At 40.5% G+C, this 22,629-nt stretch overlaps 1 protein-coding gene across 1 annotated transcript in view; it reads left to right on the top strand.

Annotated features, from left to right (window-relative positions):
• TRHR (thyrotropin releasing hormone receptor) overlaps window positions 1-22,629 on the top strand; it is a 72,338-nt gene that overhangs the window by 11,952 nt on the left and 37,757 nt on the right. Inside the window, exons 2-4 of the mRNA XM_032610124.1 lie at window positions 3,001-3,094; window positions 9,039-9,260; window positions 9,819-10,692. Of these exons, the coding sequence (XP_032466015.1) occupies window positions 9,904-10,692 (789 nt within the window). The 5' untranslated portion in view covers window positions 3,001-3,094; window positions 9,039-9,260; window positions 9,819-9,903. The remainder of the gene's footprint in view (window positions 1-3,000; window positions 3,095-9,038; window positions 9,261-9,818; window positions 10,693-22,629) is intronic.

A 22,629-nucleotide genomic window follows, 5' to 3' on the forward strand; every position in this document is an offset into this window, starting at 1 on the left:
AATGACTCACCAAAGTCACACAGACAGTAAGTGAACCGGGATGAAAGACCCAGTCAGTCTGTCAAGAACGATGGGCTTTGTATATGCCTTTGCATTGGGCTCTATGTTTGTCCAAGGGTGGAGGAGTCAGGCACTGCACATGTGATAGAGTAGCGTTCACCATGGGACATCCTCAGGGAAAACGTGGCACCTACTGCTGTCCACTGAGAATTTTCCATGCATGGTAGCTTCCCTACACCCCAGCTGATTGGTCAGGGGCCATTTGTCCAACTCTTTATTGCTTTTTTTCTCTCCTGGACCAAGGAGTCCTTCTCCTTGGTCTTGTGAATTTACTCCATACCATTTCACATAGAATTAGTCACTCCTAACACCTTACAGCTTTAAAAATATGTACATACCTCAATTATAGCAGCTAACACACTGCATTATAATTGGCAGCTTGTATAAGTCACCCCTGCCAGGCTGGGAACTCCTCTGTGCTTTTCATATTCACATTTCTATCTATAGAGTCTGGCAGAGAGCCTGTCAAATAACTGGCACTCAATAAGGCAGCATTTAACAAGTGTGAATGTATGAGCAGGTGGACTGACAAATGAACCTCCACACTGAAGGTGAGAAATCACTCTGCAATGTTGTCTCTTAATTCATTGACCACACTTCTTTCTTGCCATTCTTCTTGGAAAAGTATTTCCCAGAAGACTGAAAGTTTAAGAAACATTGTAACAAAATATTACAGAAGTATCTCACCTTAGAGGAAATTACTATGACGATGTCACAAACTGAAAATTTGTTCCACATTAATGCCTCTTTTTATTTTTAAAAAGATAATTTTCAGTATTGAGGTGGCCTTTGATTCTCTAAGATGCTATACTTTTGATTTTGGCAGATCTTACTTATCTCCTTCAAACAAACCCCTGTTTCCTATCACCGTCACACCCAACAAGCCCCACCCACCTTCTCCAAGGGTTTGGGCCACCTGTGCGGGGGTCCAAAAACATTTCCTCAGGGAGATGCATCCCTTCTGCACACCAGTGCTTGGATGATTTCATCAGTAACACCAAATAGTCAGCTGCCACTACAATCTAATAATTAAGTGACCGGATTTTATTCTTAACTACTTACTGTCTTCCTTTCCCTTTTTTTTTTTTTTAAATATGTACAGTTTCAGTATTCTGTGCTCTCCTTTCTGACTTAGCATACTATGTAAGCCAACAATTCCTGACAACTAAAACAAGCCATTTTTTTCAACGTTTCCTATCACAATTGTAATTTCGAAGGCGTCAGTAAGAATTTCAATTCTACAAATTCCCTCATTCATTATGAACATAATTATGGTGAATGAACAAATGCTTGTATTTTGTTAATTAATTAATAAACAGTTATGGAGGCATGAAAACATTTAATGTTATAATTCACATTTACTGGGTTTTAGAAGAATAAGAGAGATACGGCACTAGGATCTCCACAGAGACATATCTTAGCCAAACCACTAAAAAACCCCATTGGATTCAGCAAGACATATTTTATAACTTAGAGATTTTAAAGGTGGTATGTGGTGTTTTAGCAAATTTAATAATACCAGTTTTATTTTCCATGAACACATTGTGTTTATAGAATAATAAATATAAACTTTTATTATGTGCCAAGTACTGGACTGAGTGCTTGATATATATTATGTCATTTACTCAGCATATCTGTTCTATGAATTAAGTTTAAGGTAATCGTTTGGGAAAATTTATTCACTCATTTATACAACAAATTCATGTTGTACACGAACTGCCTTTTCTGTATACTCTGTGTATTCTCTCTGCTGCATGCTGGGGGACAAACAAATGCATAAAGCACACTTCACCCTAAATGTGTACAGTTACTTTCTGCTTTGAATTTTTTATATGTAGCCATTACGTAGGTTTCTATGAAAACAAAACATGACATAAATTTGTATGAAAATGGTGCAATCATTTTGGAAAACATTTTGGTGATTTCTTAAAAATGTAAGCATATACTAAATTTATGTCCCAACAATTTTCACACTTGGAGTTTGGTAATTCTTATCCAAGAAAAATGGCAGAATGTTTTTACAAACATTGTATTTGCATGCATATTTATAGCAGTTTCATTCATATTAACCAAAACCTAAAAACAAGTGAGATATCCACCAACAGGCAATTGGATAAAATATGATATATCCGTATAGCCATACGATGGAATGTTGTGCCGCAATAAAAGGGAACAAACTACTGATTCAGGCAACAAAATGGGTCAATATAAAAAACATTGTGCTGACTTGTGTGTGCGTAAGAGTGCGTACTGTATAATTCCACGTATTTGAAACTCTTCAAAAGATAAATATAGTCTAGAGATAGAAAGCTGAGCAACATTTACCGGAACATAGAATTGTTCGGGGAATACAGAATTGCATGGGAAGGAACACAGGAAACATTTTAGGACGATGGAAGTTTTCTGTATCTTAATTGTGGTCGTGGCTACAAAGTTACATGTATTTGCTATAACTCACAAAACTCTACATTTAAAGTGAATTTACCTCGATAAAATTGATTTTTTAAATGATATATACATATCTGGGAAGCAGTGTTATGTGTCTGCATCTGTGTGTCTGACATAATAAATAAGAGCAGAGGAGGAACTGAAGGTCAAATACAAAGTTGATAGACTTAGTAAGCAAAAAAAACATTTTATTGATAAAGCCTTACACAACCATTTATGTAAGGATACAAGTTCGGACTTGAAATTCCTAGCAGCCAGAGTCAGCCATGTTCAGCTTACAGAATAGAATTTTATAATAACTAAATTACAGTAACTTTTTAATATTATATGAATTTTTAAAAATAACTTTAGTGTTCCATAAAACATGAAATAAATCAAAATAATCAGAAGCTCAGAAGTTTTTTCTTTTTATTTATTTTTTAATTGAAGTATAGTTGATTTATGAGCTCAGAAGTTTTGATTAAAATTCTTATTCTTCAATCTTTTGTGTAGGTCACGACACTTTGGGGAAACTTTTGTAACTGGTGTTAACACTTCCTGAACATGCTTCACCCAACCAGATAACAAATGCTACAGACTGCAGAGGGTAAGAAGCTATGTATATATGTTTCTACTTTTTCATTTTGAAATATTTTTAGGTTGACTTCTACTATACTTCATTTTAAAATCTAAGATCTTATTTTCTCCAGAAGTGTGGACACTAGGGAATGGAAAAATAAGAGTATATATGGTTGAGAAATAGAAAGGAAGGGTGCTTTGTGCCCAAAATATACAGTATTACTGTACAACTTATTTACCTTTCAGGTTCTGTACCTTTTCCAATAAGCACAAACACAACTTCATAATCCCATTTCATAAAGTATTTTTCTTTGTTGATCAACAGCCAACAGTTTTCTCTAGCTAACGTTTAAATTTCAGTGAAAATGAATTTTGACACCTTTTCTATAATGTTTGCCAAATGCTTTCTTTTACTCAAAGCTCTGTGATCAAGCTTACACCTGAACAGGGAAATTTTGAAGGATACTTAGTTCAGTATCTAGGTGACTTAGCATCAAATCCTGAGTTGACTTTGTTTACTACTTCCAGAATCCAAACCTTCTATCCCAGTTCCAGTGACCCAGTCTTCTGTGGTTTCTGTGTCAGAATCTCAACTCGATAGGCTGTACCTCACTCTGCTCTTCTAAATCTAGAAATCTGTATAGTTATATAATTTTTCCCGGGAGCCAGAGTCTGTGCTAGTGTTCTGTTGCCAACATTTTCTGTTGTCACCTTTCCAAATCTGGGTGGGTTACCCGCACCTAGTTTACTCATCTCCCTGGCCCTCCCGCAGCCTGGACACCCACATACCACCACTCCCTCACCTCCAGAGACCAACACTGGTTGGTGTAGCTCTGTGGTTCTTAATCATCACCGTACATACCAAAGGTTAGGCTTCACTTCCTGACTAATTAAATAAGAATATCTGGGAAAGGGATCTAGCTATCTATATTTTTTAAAACTCCCCAGACGATTCTGAAATTCAACAAGGGACGGAAACAAGGGAAAATTCATAATATTGATGCTGTCTTTATTTAAAAAGTTGATATTGTATTCATCATAGACTTTTTTGCATAAACTTTAATTTTAAAAATATTGCATTAAAATATTGATGGTATAAATTACTGAGGTTTTGGGCACCCCCTTAAATTGTGCCCTCTCCTCACCATGGTCTGGGTCCTGCAAACCGCTGACCTAGCTGGCTGCTCTACAGTATCTCTGACCCCAGTGCCACTTGACCACAGTGATCATAGATCTTCTCTTTCGCAGCAGTCCCCCACCTGCCAAGCCAAGCTCCAGGTATAATAGTAGAGATGAAAAAGAGTGATAGATACCAAGGAGAACAAGTCAATTGCTTTTGTCCAGAGCCCCACTCTCTTTCTCAGGCCCTGGTCCAATCTGAGGACATATACCAAAACCCAAAATACTTAGGAGGGCTAACCTGATATGTAAATTTTTAGAACTTTCTCTAGGTGATTCTGATTCATCATTGCTCCCACCTCCCACACCAGAACCGCTGAGCTAGATCATATAGTACAAGGTTATTCGAAGTGTGGTCCACAGACAAGCAGCGTCAGCATCACCTGGAGTTTATGAGAAATGCATATACTCAGGCCCCACCCTAGGGCTACTGAAACAGCAATTTGGGGACGGTTTTAACAAGCTCTCCTGGAGATCCAGATGCACGCTAACGTTTGAGAAATGCTGATAGCATAAATAATCATCTTTCTACTAAAGGGTTCATGACAACCAGCTGATAGCCAGCTACTACCTAGACAGCTAAGATCACCTTCAGAGACCAGGGTAGGGCTTTCCTGAATTCCTCTTATGTAGAATTCTTGTAGAATTCCTCTTGTGTAAAATCATGTCAGCCACTGTGTCTCAGGGACAGAGACTTGGCCAAGCAGATGATTTCCTAGGGTAACTAAGAAAGGGAAAGCCAGATACCAAGAGCAAGCTCTCTGGGTGGGAATGCCAAGAGTGGGAAGCAGAAGTGCTAAATCTTTCCTCAAGCTTGAGGGTCAAGTCTGAGGCCAGGCCAAAAAAAAAAAAAAAAAGTCCCAGCTTGGAGTCCAAGGGCATTCTTAAAAAGGAGCCTGTAAGTGTGACGCTCATTCTTATTGATGCTAGCCAAGTGGCACACGACTGAGAAGGCCTGGATAAAGGGCAGAGGAAACAGAGCAAAACTGAAAGTGGGCAGTGAGAAGTTCATGCACCATCTACATGCTGTAACCATGACTTAGCAACTTTTTTTCAAAACAGACACCACTGAACTATTTTCAAAGGATGCATTTCTCTCTAGTCAGAATTACTCAAAAGATACAGAAGTCACAGTTGGTTAGAATTTAAGACATTATTGTGAGAAAAAAATCTCAACCCAAAATGTAAAGTGTAATCTAGTTGTACACTATTTCTTTTTTTTTTTTAACATCTTTATTGGGATATAATTGCTTTACAATGGTGTGTTAGTTTCTGCTTTATAACAAAGTGAATCAGCTACTCGTATACATATATCCCCATTTCCCCTCCCTCTTGTGTCTCCCTCCCACCCTCCCTATCCCACCCCTCTACATGGTCACAAAGCACTGAGCTGATCTCCCTGTGCTATGCGGCTGTTTCCCACTAGCTATCTACCTTACGCTTGGTAGTGTATATAAGTCCATGCCTCTCTCTCGCTTCATCACTGCTTACCCTTCCCCCCGCCCCATATCCTCAAGTCCATTCTCTAGTAGGTCTGTGTCTTTATTCCTGTCTTACCCCTAGGTTCTTCATGACATTTTTTTTTCTTAAATTCCATATATATGTGTTAGCATACGGTATTTGTCTTTCTCTTTATGACTTACTTCACTCTGTATGACAGACTCTAGGTCCATTTCTGTGCAGTTCTTTACACTTAGGGAGCATTTATTAGATATTAGCTGATTGAGATTTACAAATAAAAAACCTACCTTATGAAATCACAGTTACTTTGAAAATATAATTTTGCAAAGAGCATAAATTGGCTTGAAAACAGACAGGAACGTAAGGGACAGGCAAGTCTGGGATGGTGAAAGCAGAAGTTTGTACTCTCCAGAGAGGAAAGAGCTAGCTAAAGGGGAGGGAAGGAGGAGCCAGGGGTGGTGTGAGTCAGCGCAGAAAGGGGCGCTCATTACTCTGAAAGCTGCCTCGCGGTCACCAGCTCATACGCCTCGCGACCAAAGCAGAACCAGAGAATTACCCCCCCACCCCCCACAATCCTTGCCATTTTACACAGCTGGGCCTTATATATTCTGTCTCCTCCAGTCAGAATAGCTTCACTCATCCCACCCTTCAAAAAGAAGCTATACTTCTCTTCAAGACTGTTCTCAGATGTGACCTTGCCTCGGAAGCCCTCGCTGGCCCCTCCGTCTGTCGTGCCTACTGCCCACAAATGCTTTCCCCTTCACAACCTAAGCCCTCTCAACATATCTATGCATATTTGTAACTGTTCATAAGTCTGCTTCTCCCAATACACCATGACCTATCTGAAGGTAAAAACAAAATGTTATATACTAGATGCCTGGTACATAGTGAGAGCATAACAATTAAGTGCTGAAAGAATGAAGACTGCAGCAGGCTGCAGCAGTAAATCAGCAGTTGCATTCTGTTACCACAGTTGTTACGTTGGGAGAGGAAGAAAGGGGAAAAAAGGCAAATGCTCTCTCAGAAGCAAAAAATAATAGTAATAAAAATTAAAAATCATCAGAAGAAAACAATGAAGAGCTGGGAAATAAAAACTAAGATTCCCTAAGCCAAACAGAGCTCAAAGGAAAGCAGAAGAGCTAATAGGAAGTAGAAGGACGGCAGCAGATAGGCCCAGAAGCTAAGACCAATCCTGTTCCTAAGGGGGGCAGGGGAGGGGAGAAGAAGCCTGGAGAAATGGTTTCCCAGCCCCAAGGCAACGAGACTGAAGACTCAGAATGGTGTCCTTACATAGAAATGCTGAAGAATGTGCTAAGATTTGGAGGGAGGTGGAATTGCCAGGGCAGGTAGCACTGTAGATGTTCTCTCCCCTCATGTTTACTACCCAAGACTTAAAATAAGGTCTCTTCAGAAGGCCTGAAAGCTGACTAAAATCCTGGGGATAATGAGAGGGGAAGATGTGCTTTATGAAGTGTGACTTTTGAAGAGGCCTTTCAGATTGGAGGTGGTGGGGCTGGGATGGGGTAGGGAGGCAATGCTTTCACCTTAGAAAGCACTTTTCATTCCAAAATGCAGAGGACTTGACCAGAAACAAGGTGTTCAGAGTAATCTCTGTCCTCTAGGGCAGGGAGAGAAGTAAAGCTGGCACCCAATCTGCTAAACCAGTTGAGGGAACAAACTAGAAGGTGGGCAGAAATCCTATTCAGGGTAAAAGAGTTTGTATTTGGCTGGTACCCTCCACTGTCTCTCTCAGGAACTGCATGTGATACAAGAGTCAAGACTCACAGAGGCCAGGTGTGCAGGATTACTGAGTGAAGCTGGCGTGTGTGACAGAAAAGAGGGAGGAAAAGAGGAGAGGACACATCCTGTCCCCCCACAGACTGCTACTCACAACCACTACTCAGCTTCAGATGGTTATTTCTAGCAGGAATATGGACTCTTGGTTGCCAGATCTTTCCATGTTTATGAGAGGCAGAAATCCAGATTTACTATACAATCTCTCAATATTGAAAGGTAGACAGACGATAGTCTACCTTTGAGCCTACATTGTGCAGGCCAAACAATACATTTCTGAAGCCTGAATCTGAGTCATGGGTCATTAATTTGTAACTCTGGTTGATTTAGAAGGAGAAGTAGATACTCAAGGAGCCCTCGATGGTTCAGAGGGTGGAATTCACTCAATACGATCCAAGCTTCGCCTTCATCCCATTGTTACCTAGCCTTGAACGTGACTCTGATTCCTTCATGGTCCTGTCTACACCGAATCTATTCTTGCATTGACATCTTCTATCAAAAAGAATATCTAAAATTCTTAGAGTAGAGAATCAACCTGTTCACTCTATAGGGCATTAAGTTAAGGGCTGTTATTCGTTGTCAGTCTGAAATAAAAGTGGACAAACATTAACATTTGGTGTATTCAGTTGGTGCCTGGAGAAGAAAGACATATTTTCTGAGATCCCATTAAAAAATATAAAGATTTGCCCATGGGCTACTTCAGAGAAATAAAAATCAAGCCGAAGTACACTTTCCTAAAAAAGATTGTTTATAAAGTTTTGTTTCAGAGGCGGTTACCAGAGTGGCCCTGGTTTAGATTTCCACCTAGAAGTAAATTGACACAAAACATTGCTGGGCGCTACATGTTGCTTGGCAGTCCACAGGGCGGGTGAAGAGGGGAGAGGTGTCCAGAGCAGTTAGAGAGATCCTAGTAAGTGACGCAGAGCCAGAGGTGAAAAACAAAGTTCACAGATCATATGTAGGTTTGAATTGATGTTCTTAGCTCAAACGGGTTTTTAAAAAATAATCTTTATAAGCCTCAGAAGATTGCAGCTGAAATGGTTTAAAATCCATTTCAACTCATTTTCCATTCATATAATATGAGAGGAGGGAGTCAATTTCACTCGTTCACTGGAGAAATAGTCTAAGGGTTTCCCTAGTAGGGAAAGAAGTTGATTTCAGCTCAGTCACATATCTCAAGCTTCAAGGGCTGTGTCTGGACTGAGAAGGATTTGCCATCCCCAAGTCCTATCAAACAGGGAGTGTAAATATATTTCAGGGCTGCCTCAGGTACTGGAGTTGCTGTAGAACTTAGACTATAAACAACTATAAGACCAGCTGCCTCTGGACCCCTTGCTGGTGATTTCAGCCTTCCAGATTAGAACTGTATCACTAGCACATTTAAAAGTAAATCCTTCAAGGGGAGAAGATTATGAATCAGTGAGGACTGACTGGCATTTGCCATTGTGAGTGTGTGTGTTTGCGCGTGTGTGGGAGGGGGGCGGGGGGAGACAGAGAGCGAGCGTGTTCTCATTAGGGGGCGATCTACGATTTGGCAGGCTCTCTGCTGCTGCTTCTGCTGCTGCTTCTGCTGCGGCTGTATGGTCTGTCATCAGTTGGAAAGGCTGCAAGGGTTTAGAAGAACCGCAGTTCTGAAGACAGAGCACTGCTAAGTAGTCTCCCTGTCAAACAAAGTAGACGAGGTTTTCTGCAGCGTTGGAAACTCACGCTTAATACTGCCTCATCTACCTGGAAAAGCAGGCAAAGCTACAGAGGAAAAGGTAAGAGAAGAAATTGTTCTCTGTTGGGTCTGCAGGGCAGAGGGCATGGGGAGAGGTAGGTTCAAAGGCTTGCTATTTTGTAGCAAAGGGATCTCACCCTTTGAGAGCAGAGGAGGCAGATGCTAATTTTCTGTCAAGCTTGATCATTGAGCCTCTTGGCTTTTTCCCCCCTCGTATCTTTTTCTTCTCCACTGTACTTTTCCCAAGCATCTGAGAGATGTCTTTGTATTTATTTTTCAGGTAGCAGATATTGTTTCTTTTCTTTTTTTTTTTTTTTCCATTGAGCACTCTTGCAAAACAAGGAGCATTTTCTGTGTCTCTTTTCTTGAGCATTTTTCTCCATTAAGAAAAAAACCGGTCCCTCTTATGGTAAGGTAGTCAAAACAGTTATTCCATCCTACGCTAGAGTTGCAATAAAAGGAGTTTTGGGGAGTACATATGAGCCCTATTACTGCAGAAAAATGGGAGGTGAAAGGAGAGGAGAATTACCTGTAAGTGACTGTGACTTGCTCAGAATTGGTGATGCTGTGAATGAATAGGAATTGTAACTCTTCACAGGGGGAGAGAACCACTGTGATAAAGGCAGGGCACTGGCAAGAAGATGTGTTGAGAAGTGTTTCAGAGAAACCTCAAGCCACTAAAGATGGAAAACGAGACAGTAAGTGAACTGAACCAAACCCAGCTTCAGCCTCGCGCCGTGGTGGCCCTAGAATACCAAGTGGTCACCATCTTACTTGTGCTCATTATTTGTGGTCTGGGCATCGTGGGCAACATCATGGTAGTCCTGGTGGTCATGAGAACCAAGCACATGAGGACGCCCACAAACTGCTACCTGGTGAGTCTAGCAGTAGCTGATCTCATGGTCCTGGTGGCCGCAGGCCTCCCCAACATAACGGACAGTATCTATGGTTCCTGGGTTTATGGCTACGTTGGATGCCTCTGCATTACTTACCTCCAGTACTTGGGCATTAATGCATCCTCTTGTTCAATCACAGCATTTACCATTGAGAGGTACATAGCAATCTGTCACCCCATCAAAGCCCAGTTTCTCTGCACATTTTCCAGAGCCAAAAAGATCATCATCTTTGTCTGGGCTTTCACATCCATTTACTGTATGCTGTGGTTCTTCTTGCTGGATCTCAATATTAGCACCTATAAAGATGCTATTGTGGTGTCCTGTGGCTACAAGATCTCCAGGAATTACTACTCACCTATTTACCTAATGGACTTTGGTGTCTTTTATGTTGTTCCAATGATCCTGGCCACTGTCCTCTATGGATTCATAGCTAGGATCCTCTTCTTAAATCCCATTCCTTCAGATCCTAAAGAAAACTCTAAGACATGGAAAAATGACTCAACCCATCAGAACAAGAATTTGAATTCAAAGACCTCTAGTAGATATTTCAACAGCACAGTATCTTCAAGGAAGCAGGTAAGCAAATCTGAACCTCCAAGTCCACAGAGGAAATGTGGGAGAGAGTTCCTTGTGAGATGGGATCAACTTTGCCCTACTTAGCTACTGGTAAAACTAAAATACAATCATGCAAATGTTTCACAGTGTAAGCTTCTGCTTTACATATTAAATCCACCTCTAAAACAACTGAAGATCTAAAAATAGATGGGAAAATGTTGATAGCACATCAGCAGATACCAGTTCACGTGCTATTAGGATATAAGGAGATATAACAAAACCCCTAGAATTCCACCTTTAAAATGTTTGCGTCTCTCTGAGAAATGTTATCAAAATATTTAGACCATTTCTGGCTTCTATAGGGAGCAGCTGGATATTTTTAAGAATTCTATTGTCTGACAAATATTTGACAAGATAGTTTGAGAAAAGATGAGTCAAAACAGTAATGAAACTGAGAGGGGTTACTGGACTTTTTTTTTTTTTTTTAGTCTTAGTGGAGAAAGATTCTATTACCTTCTCTTCCACCTCCCTACAAAGTGTCCAGCATGTAGCAGTTCAAAATGCACTTTGCTCAGGAAATGTTCTAATAAAAGGCTAACACCAGGGCTTCCCTGGTGGGGCAGTGGTTGAGAGTCCGCCTGCCGACGCAGGGGACACGGGTTCGTACCCTGGTCCGGGAAGATCCCACATGCCACGGAGCGGCTGGGCCCGTGAGCCATGGCCGCTGAGCCTGTGCGTCTGGAGCCTGTGCTCCGCAACGGGAGAGGCCACAACAGTGAGAGGCAAAGGCTAACACCAAGCTCAATTTGTTACAAACAATTATTGAATTTTTTTTAAATGTCTGCTTTTCTTGCTAAGCATAACTAAAAATCCTTTTACGTTTCAGATCACCTGAATGCTCAGGTGGTTACAGTTGAATAATGGTTTTATATGAGTCAAACAAAGGGTTTCACTTTGTTTCAGTAGATATGGTTTATAAGACAATACAGGAATGAAATACTTTTATATCATATGCACATTTACCTATAGTTACACAATTGTTCTAAGTTATCTGTGAACTTGGCTTTCAGGTCCTTTTCCTTCTTTGTTAAGCAGGAAAAAAATAGATGGTAGACATCCTCAGAGCTGAAAAGAAAAACTTGAAATCAACAATACTGGCTCTTTCAAATGGGTTGAATTTTCTTTCTGTTTTTTAAAATCCTGCAGGAATGCAGTTCTTCCTATGTGCACAGATAGAAACTGAGTGTACTTTTTTTTTTTTTTTTTTTTTTTTTTTTTGGTAAGCGGTCCTCTCACTGTTGTGGCCTCTCCCGTTGCGGAGCACAGGCTCCGGACGCGCAGGCTCAGCGGCCCTGGCTCACGGGCCCAGCCGCTCCGCGGCAGGTGGGATCCTCCCGGACCGGGGCACGAACCCGTGTCCCCTGCATCGGCAGACAGATTCTTAACCACTGCGCCACCAGGGAAGCCCATGAGTGTACTTTTTAAAGTAAGCACATGAATCATCCACACTATCACTTCCTAAACTCTAGATCAGCTGAAATATGAAGAACTGTAATTGGACATTGGGCACATAGTGAAATAAGTTACTAATAAATGTAGGTGTTTTAGACATGCATGAAATGAATAATGAACTGTCACTAGAAAGAAATATATACAACATTTTAAATGATACCATGATACTTGATTTATATAACATTTAGTATTAAAGATGCCCAGGTGATAGAAAAGACTTGAACAACTATTGCCAGCTCTTAGATTTCTGTTGTTTGGGTCTAGCAGTACTACCTAATACAAGGCATATTTACTGGGCCTTGTATTGGGCATCTGTTACCCAAAACTTGATTAAGGGAAACTTAGAGAGATCTGTTGGCCACCTGCCAAGACAAACATTAAGAGAGTAAAGAATACAATAAGAGAGTAAAGAATACATACCTCTCAGTTAGAGACTAAACATGGGGTAATGTCTGTAGCAAAGAAGGTCAAGGAGTAGATTCATTCATTAGACTCTAATTTAGATCCTTGTTTTAAATTCTAAAATATTGTTTGTCTGGTCTAATATCTTCCCTTTCAATTATAGTCATTAGCACCTATCAGCATTAATAACGTGCTTCAAATTGCTAATTGTGTTACATGTTCACACTCTTATTTCAAAGCTGTTACAAATAGGCTGCCCTTATAGAGGCTGAGTGGTGAGAGAAAAAGCCAAAGATTTGACTCCAAATACCCTGGGCTTTAAAAGGCCAGGGCTCTAATCAAGCTTGGATGTATGACCTTGGGTAAGCAGAACTCTCTGAGCCTCAGTTTCCTCATCTTTAAGGATAAGGATAAATAACAACCAGGGCTGGTGTGAGGGTTTAATGAAATACCTTATGAATGACACCTAAAATAGAGTGTTGGTTCATCTGAATGTTTAATTAGTCTCATTCTGAGTTTTTTTAATATGTTGGCAACTGTAAGGGAAATATTTATTCTTTAAAATATGCATTCACCATTTAAACAAAGATCATTTGTTGAGCAGGTGTGTATATGATATAGCAACTTCTCCAAGGAACTTTTTAATAATTAGGGCATTTGGAATTGTATTCAGAGCATTTGGGGTTGTCACAATAACATCCCTGTCACTTAGCATCAGGAGCCTGGGATGCCAAATGACCTGAAATGTGCTAGACAGCCCTGCACAATGAAGTGCCCTGTTACAAATGTCAAAACACCCTCCTTGAGTAACAAGGGATGCCATATAAATCAAAAGAAGTGTATTGAAGTAATATGTCATGTAATTCAGTCTTGATTATAGATAGGAGGAGAGTTCAGAGAAAAGAAAGGAAATTATGGGTCTAGAGGGATCAGAGAAGCCTTCATGGAAGAGGTGGCATTTGAGAAGGCTCTGGAAGGATGAGGATAATTTGGAAAGTAAAAGTCAAGAGGGACAGCACTTTACACAGAAAGGACATGGCTGGGATGAGAATGGTATGGATTTGGAGAAGGGGTCAGGAAGGGGATTTTTATAGTATGTAGTGATTTGGTTGACTAAAATGAAGTCTTTGGGGAACAGCAAAAAGTACGATTGGATTGATGTGTGTGTGTGTGAGAGAGAGAGAGAGAGAGAGAGAAGGAGAATGAGAGAAAGGGCTGTAGAGGGTCCCAGCTATCAGGCAGAGCAAGGAGTTTGAACTTAGTGCAGGGACAATGAAGGAAGTGAGCAGTGAGCAGGCGGCAGCAATGAGGAAAGTGATGTTTGGGGACAGTAAATCTGACAGCTGCGGACCAGGCAGGATTGGAGGCTGAGAGACTTGTGGCAGAGGGACCACTTTGGAAGTTGTTGGTAGTAATTCAGGCATGAAGTAGTCCGACTCTCTATCAGGAGAATGTAAAGTAAGGTGTGAACCAGAGAGAGCTTTCAAAGAAAGAGAGGGTGAGATGTGAACATATCAGATACAAAGGATGAAGAGGGAACAATTCAATGTGGCTTCAGGGTTCCGAGTCTGGAAGAACGGTCGTGCCTCCAATGAATGGAATGAGAGCCATGAAGGGGAGTCAGTTTTGTCCAAAATCAGTGACCCTTTGATCTGGCTCTTCCTCTTCTGAAACGGTTCTTTTCTTAAACCTTCCAAAGGTTCTAACTCCACCTCCTATAACCCAAGGACTATTATTCTAATATTTTCTCTGCATGTTTTTTCTTTCAGGCAATTTTTTTTTTTTTTTTTTTTTTTTTTATGCGTTACGCGGGCCTCTCACTGTTGTGGCCTCTCCCGTTGCGGAGGACAGGCTCCGGACGCGCAGGCTCAGCGGCCATGGCTCACGGGCCCAGCCGCTCCGCGGCATGTGGGATCCTCCCAGACCGGGGCACGAACCCGTGTCCCCTGCATCGGCAGGCGGACTCTCAACCACTGCGCCACCAGGGAAGCCCCTCTTTCAGGCAATTTTAATGTACATTTTAATAAATATTCTGTCTGGACCAGGTCTTTCTAACCAAGTAATGAAAGTTAAATGTGCATAGCCTAAAAGAACTACTTTTTAAGCAGAAATAAGAGAGTATTTATATGTAAGGGACAAGTGTGGGGTTTTTGTTCATTCATTTGTTTGCTTTTAACTTATATCCCCTATGCAGAAAATTCAGACCAGAATCCTTTTTCTTCCTATTATTCAGATTCAATTATGTTTTAGGAAACCAACTAAATATTTGGTACATTCAATGAAACAAATTACTCAGAATGATGGCTTGGATTTGTGTAGACAAAAGAATTATCTGATTGACGAAATCTTTTGCTTTACAATTGGCTGTGATGATAATGGAGACATGGTTTAAATGATCACATTTTTCCCATTTCAGCTCTACACACTCCCAAAAGATCTCTCTCTGTTCAGTCAGTTCAGGTGTTCAGCATTGTGTAGATAAAATATCTTTATCATTGAGTGCATATATCAAAGGAATTGACTGGATCTTTCAGTATTTTGGAGACACAGAAATATCTTGGTAAAGGACTACACTATGGATAAACACATTCAATTCAAATATATTATTTCCACAGGATACGGGGTATGCAGAATATTTTACAGATCAGGCTATCAGTTTCATTTTCAGTGGAGTCACACTAACATACTTTTTTGTTTGTTTTTTACAGTATATCTGGTGGGATACTGTGCAACATAGTCCAAGTAGCAACTCCAAAAGTTTATGGCAAAATTTTCATTATGGATTTTGTTTGGCTTAAAAAGCCTTTGAAATGCCAAACAGTCTTTGTTTACATAAATTTCTTAAAAGCCTTCTACCTTCCTAGAGGAATGTTGGTAGCCCAAGAGACAAAGGCAGCTTTCCTTTTAAAGCAATATATGCCTTTTGTTGCTGTTGTTGCTGTTATCGCTGCTGATGATAGAAAAGCAGTCATGTATTATGGAAAACACAGAAAACTAGGAATGAGAAAAAAGGCATCCTTTACCCCACCTCTCAAAACCCACAATTTATTAGCATTTAGTCATATTTATTTTCATGTTTTCACTTGATCTTTTTTATATCATTATAGTCAATATACAGATATGTAGTTTTATATGCTGTTTTTACACAAAATGTGAAATTAATCTTCTCAAGGATAGCACAGAGTAAAAGAAAATGGATAAGATTGTGAGTCAGTTTTTCTCAGCCGCAGTTTTCTCATTAATAAAATGATACTAACAATTCCTCATGGAGTTACTCAAATCAGATAAGATGCATCAGACAAAATTTGTGGGGTTTTTTTTTTGTCTCTCCTCCCTCCTGTACCATCAGCTACCCTTCCATCAGTCCTTTACTTCTCAGTGACTTCCATTCCCCTAGGCAGCCTCCTGACTCTGACTCTGAGTAAACCGAGTAGGATGTGCTCATGGAAAATTAAGAATTCTGCCGCAGGTGCGGCAAAAAACAACAAAAAAGAGTGTATTAATGATACTAAACTCTCCAGCATTAGGCCTAAATCAAAGGTTCCTCAAGTTTACTGGGACTGTTTTTGTACTGTTTTCACAGGTCCACCTTTCTTTTTTTTTTTTTTTTTTTTTTTTGCGGTACGCGGGCCTCTCACTGTTGTGGCCTCTCCCGTTGCGGAGCACAGGCTCCGGACGCGCAGGCTCAGCGGCCATGGCTCACGGGCCCAGCCGCTCCGCGGCATGTAGGATCTTCCCGGACCGGGGCACGAACCCGTGTCCCCTGCATTGGCAGGCGGACTCTCAACCACTGCGCCACCAGGGAAGCCCCACCTTTCATTTTTATTTGTTTTATTTGTTCCATTTTTCTGGGTTCAACTATATCCTTAACAGTATAAAGATCTCTTAGATGGGAAAAAAGTTTAATTTTTGTAACTTAGCACACAGTTATCTAAGTGTGCAATCTTATTTTATTATTAAAGAAAAGTTTTCCATTTTCCAATTCACATCCTATATAAGGAAAAACTACATATGTCATAAATTGCCTCAGTGAAAGTGCCCTGCAGTTACATGTTTTGTGTCCTTTGGTTAGATGAGCGCACATTGTGTATTCCCAATTTTATGCCTGCAGCTTTGAGACATAATTTCACCAGTAAAGAAATATAAATTTTCCTGTATGCCTACAAAAAGGAAAAACCTGCACTCGTACAGAATTCTTGATTTTACCACACACCAAAAAACACCTTAAAATCAGCTAACCTTGAAAATGACAAACTATATTTCTTTACATAGCCTCTTGTGAATTCTTCAAATTGCAGATATTCCAAGTTCCAGACAGATTAAGTCTGGGCTGTAACCATGTTCTTAGTCTCCTTTACTTTTTTTATGAGTTGGGGGAAGGGTGAAAGGTATAAAGCTAGAGCTAGGTCAACATTAAGCAGAATTTTGCAGTAGGTCACTTTATATTCACTGTCCTCCTCAACTTAATGAAACATTCACTCACAACCCTAAAAGCACCTAGTGCTGTCCTAGGTGGGGGGGGCTACTGGGATATAGAAAGACACACTCTTCATCTTCAAGGAGCTCACTATTGGCCATGTACGCAAATAATCCTGAGCAGACCATTATGTTCTACAGTAGAGGACAAAGCCTCCATGAGGGGAAAAGCAAGATGGCGGAGAATGGAGGAAAGCTCTATGGAGAACATGGCATTGATCTGGGCCTGTAAAGATGGGCAGAATGTCTAAAAGCAGCAATAAGGAGACAGAGAGAAAAGGAAGAAAGTTCAACAGAAAGAGAGGAATAGATAGGGGAGGGACTGGACACGTTTGAGGAGAGAGTAGTCTAGTATCATTGAAGTGGGGCAATGAAAGTGAACTGTCTACTGAGGGAAGCCTGAACCAGATTGTGGTCCTGCTATATCTAACTCCCATCTCTCCTCCCCATCCTTGACCTTTGTCACTCTACCTACTTACACCCACACCCATGATTACAACTCCCAACTATGAGAGTCTAGTACACAGCTCTAGCAAAGACATCTTCCTGACCCCTACGCCTAATTGAGTTTTGGACATCGTGTAATTACATCAAATCCAATATGTCTAAAACTAAATCCATTCTTTTTTCCTTCGTAAACCCCTACCTCTTTTTTTCTTTCCTATTTTAGATTCCCAAGCCACAAATCTAGGAGTCCTTCTAAGTTCTTTTCTGTCCTATATACTCGCCCCAAATCCAAGTAGTAGTCAAGTGCTAGTGACGCTAGCTGATAACTCATTATTGGACCTACTCCATCACACTACCATTGTCCTAGTTCACTATTTCTCACCTGCTCTATTTCAGGACACAGCTCACCAAGCCTCTCTGACTCCCATTCCTCTGTTCCCCCACATCATTCTGCACATTTCTCACTAGGGGGTTTCTCTAACAAACAGATATGTTATTAAAATACTTTCAAGTTCCCGGAGGCCTAGAGTTTAAACATCTTAGCATAACAGGTAAGATCCTGGCTCCTTTATATGTTTTTAGCTTCATCGCTTATGGCTTTCCTAACTCAGACTTTATGCTCCGCTGATACTGAATTATTTGTAGTTCTCTGAACTTGCTATGTTCTCTCAGCCAGAATACCTTTCATCTGGCAAACTCTCAATTATCATCCAAGTCTCAGATCAAACGGTGCCCCCCATGCATCCCATCAAGCCTTCCCTGAATGTCTCAGGCAGATCTATGTAACTGGATGCCTAGCTATAACCATGTGTGTTAGGTATTCTACCTATGTGTCCACAGTACATTGCCTATACTTCTGGTTTAGTAATTCTTATGTATCATAATTGTTACCTGTTGGTCTTCCCATTGCCACTAACATCTGTAAAAGTAGGGCCCGTATCCCCAGTGCCCTCAGCACTGAATTTGGCATGTCACAGGCTCCCAGAAGAGTTTATAGATAGTCGTGTGTTGCAGCCAAAGAGTACAGGCTTTGCAATACAGCAGGTGGCTAGCATTTCTTCCCAAACCTATGTTCAGTGACATCACACTAGTTGCTTAAAATTGGTCATGGTTGGAGTACTAACACTGCAGAAATCAGCAAATATGACACTTCAGGGCCCCTCCCTTTTTTTGTGGAGAGCCAGTTGTTAAATACTGATCAGTACACTTCTCTCTATGTGCATATCACACATAATAAATGAAAGTGTAAAAGAGTACATACACGAATACTTTGGAGCTAAGTCAATTCCAACACTCTATTTGGCTCCCTGAAAAATTATTGTTTATTTATTCCATATCCTTCACTGATTTTAATTAAAATTTATTGTCTTTTATTGAATGTCTTTTGAATTCCAAAACAGAAAAACTAGCAACCAGCTAGTATGATAGTGAGTTTGTTACTAGATAAGACTTTTGAGCAAGATTTCCACCTTCCAGACAGAACAGACTGACTTAGAAACATGGCGGACTCAAATCATAATTTACTTTTTGTACAGAATCCTGTTGGCTTTCCAAAGAGCCTTTCAGATATCCTCCCCAATGAGAGAGCTACATTAGACTGAATGCACAGAGATGCAGAGGGATGGCAACTTAAGGAAGGAAACAGTGTGAGCAGAAGTATTAAGATGAGAATAAATCTATCCAAGCACTCCTATGTGGCTAATTTTCCTAAAACAATTTGCACACATCATCTTCTTTCAAAAAGAAACATCCCCAATCTCCTCTGACTGGCTTTCAAAGCCCTCTAAAATCTGACCTTTTCATCATTTTTCTGGCTTTGTTCATCCATTGTTTCTTTAATTTAATAGACAATTATTGAGCACCAATTTCATGTCAGGCATTACTCCAGAAAACCAATAATAATCACTGTCTTATGGGAACTTTCTGTAAAATACAAAAGATCACCTTTCAAAAATGGTGATAGTATTGGGGTAGTATTTTTGTTTTTTTCAGATATATACTCAGGAGTGGAATTGCTAGGTCATATGGTAGCTCTATTTTTAATTTTTTGAGAAACCTCCATACTGTTTTCCACTGTGGCTGCAGCAAGTTACATTCCCACCAGCAGTGCACAAGGGTCTCCTTTTCTCTGCATCCTCACCAACATTTGTTATTTGTGGTCTTTTTGATGATAGCCATTCTGACAGGTGTGAAAAAACAAAAACACTAATTTGAAAAGATACATGCACCTCAATGTTCATAGCAGCATTATTTACAATTGCCAAGATATGGAAGCAACCTAAGCATTCATCAACAGTTGAATGGATAAAGAAGATATGGTACATATATACAATGGAATATTACTCAGCCATAAAAAAAAATGAAATCTTGCAATTTGCAGCAACATGGATGGACTTGGAGGGTATTATGCTAAGTGATATGTCAGACAGAGAAAGATAAATACTGTATGATATCAGTTATATGTGGAATCTAAAAAGTAAAACAAATCAGTGAATATAACAAAAAAGACATAGACTCACAGATATAGAGAACAATCTAGTGGTTACCAGTGGGGGGAGGAAAAGGGAGTGGGGAAAGTTAGGGTTAGGGGATTAAGAGGTACAAACTATTATGTATAAAATAATCTACAAAGATATATTGTACAGCACAGGGAATATAGACAATATTTTATAATAACTATAAATAGAGTATAACCTTTAAATATTGTGAATCACTATATGGTACACCTGTAACTTATATAATATTGTACATCAACTATAATTTTTTTTAAGTTGAAAAAAAACAGTTGGAAAATACAAAGTTAGGCTGTACAGTGTGCAGAAGAGGCAACAAGGAATGAGTGAACACCATACATAAGGCTGGAGAGCAGGCCCTCAACAGAGAAGAGTCACTTCACTTTAGAAAAACGAGTAGGTGTTCACCAGGCCAACGTGAAACCAGCAGAATTTACGTAGCCAAGCAGAGCCCAGGGTAAGACCTTGGAAGTCCCTGTGTGTGCCACTGAAAGCAACTAAATCTGGTTCTAAGGCACCAGGGAACCACTGAAGAACTCTAATAAGGACAGTGGCAAACTGGATTTGACTTTCGGGAACTTCACTCATAAAATTTTACAATGAAGCCAGCCCATAACCAGGGAAACAGAAATGAGGCTTTTGCAATCCGAGCAAAAAGCAAAGAAGACTTGAATTAGGGCGTAAGAGTAGAGAAGTCTAGGAAGGATATACAAGAGTTAAATCAGTGGAATTTAACTACTAATTTGGCAAATGAAAAAGAGGTTCCTAAAGTGAGTCCCAGATTCTCACCTGGAGTGACTGGGCAGACAGTGGTGTTAGCAAGCATGGCACAGAATACAAGAGGAAGAACAGTCTTAACTATATTTACTCCTTCCGCATAGAAGGGCGTGTCTCACCAGATTCTCCCATGTATAATAAGCTCATTTGATTTTGCAACCTTGCTCATGTAATTTTTCCCACCTGTAGAGCCCTCCCCACTCTTCATACCTCCCACCTCTCTGAAAAGCTCAAGTTCCCAGCTCAGGCTGCAGTTAGAGCCAGGGGTTCCGTACATTGGACATCTACCTGAAGGCAGAGTCTAGCATGAGCTCTAGACTCAGAAAAACGTAAGTTCAATTCTACTTCCTATCTCTGTAACTTTGGATACGTTATTTTACTCCTTGATACTTGTTTGTTCAAATGTAACATGGGATACTAATGATACCCACTCATAGGGTTGCTGTGAGGAAATGCTTAGTACATAGTAAGCGTTTAAAAATGCTTATTTACTACATTTAAATTATATGCTATAGTTAAAATATTATTTACCCCGCCTTATTCATGAAATAGCAAAAAATACAGACTGGTAATTCCCCAAAACGACAAAGTTTAGAGATTATAATAGAGGTTGATCTTCCAGGCTGATCTAACAGCATATTCATAAGATCAAATTAATATTTCTTGAGCTCTGCTATGTGCCCAGAGAGAAATACATAAGTTTATATGAACTAACTCAATATATCTTCACAACAATCCTGAGAAGTAGGAACTAACTGTAGAAGAGAATTTGGAGGCAAATGAATGCAAAATGACCTGCTGGTTGTAGCAAAGCCAGAATGTTGACCCAGCACACCTGCTCCATTTCAACCACAGGGCAAGAGAAAATCAAATAAAGGTGAGACTGGTGAGGGCTAAAGTAAGTTTCCTGGAGGTGGATGTTTGGGCCGGGTTAAAGAGGCTGAGAGGAAAGAGGTCGTTCCAGATAAAGGAGAGAGATGGGAAGGATATGACAGTATTATCAACAGGAGAAAAAAGCCCAGAATTTTAAAAAGCATTTTCTGTCTGAGGAATAGTAATGAGATTAGTCAGATGTGGGCCAAAAGTTTATGGGAAATAAATTTGGAGGACATGCAGACTGGGGCTGGAACAGTGAGACCAGAAAACCAAGCACAGGACCACCACCTGCCTCCCCAAGCCCATCATCAGGCTGGTGACCAACACCAGGGAAATCACATTCTATAGGGTGCAGCTATCCCAGCCTTGGAGTTTCCCTTCCAATGGGCCCTCGTTAACCTCTGCTGATCCATTTACAGGACCATCCCCGGTTCCCTCTTTTCATGCCTATTTCAAAACTTTCTACTCTCCTGAAGTTGTCACACCTGGAATTTTTTTCCCTCTGAAATCCGCCCCCAACATCCAACCTCTCCTCTCTAATGCTACTTCCTTAATTCCAGTCTCAGCATGTCATCCCTGCACTGTAGACCAGGAGGCTGGTCTCTCTGCCTCGCCGAACTGTTGCATAAGCATCCTAACCACCTTCCCTGCCTCTTAGCTGCCCTCTTCCAATTCACCCCCAGGGTGCTGCTAGAATCATCCAAAAGGCAAACTTGATAACAGCATCATCCCGAAGTCTTCCAATATCCTTTTTCCCTATAGGTTCAAATCCAAGGTCATAATCATAGCACACTGGGACATTTATGTTCTGCTCCCCACTTACTTTCTCAAGCTCATCCCCTTTCTGTCCCCAACATACCATTCTACAAGCAGTTTCCTTATCTGGCCACACTCTTTCCTACCTCCAAGCCAGTGTGCATACTCCCCCTGCCACGAGCATTCCATACAGATGCGA

The sequence above is a fragment of the Phocoena sinus genome, chromosome 17 (assembly GCF_008692025.1).
Source record: "Phocoena sinus isolate mPhoSin1 chromosome 17, mPhoSin1.pri, whole genome shotgun sequence".
NCBI classification, from domain to species: domain Eukaryota; kingdom Metazoa; phylum Chordata; class Mammalia; order Artiodactyla; family Phocoenidae; genus Phocoena; species Phocoena sinus.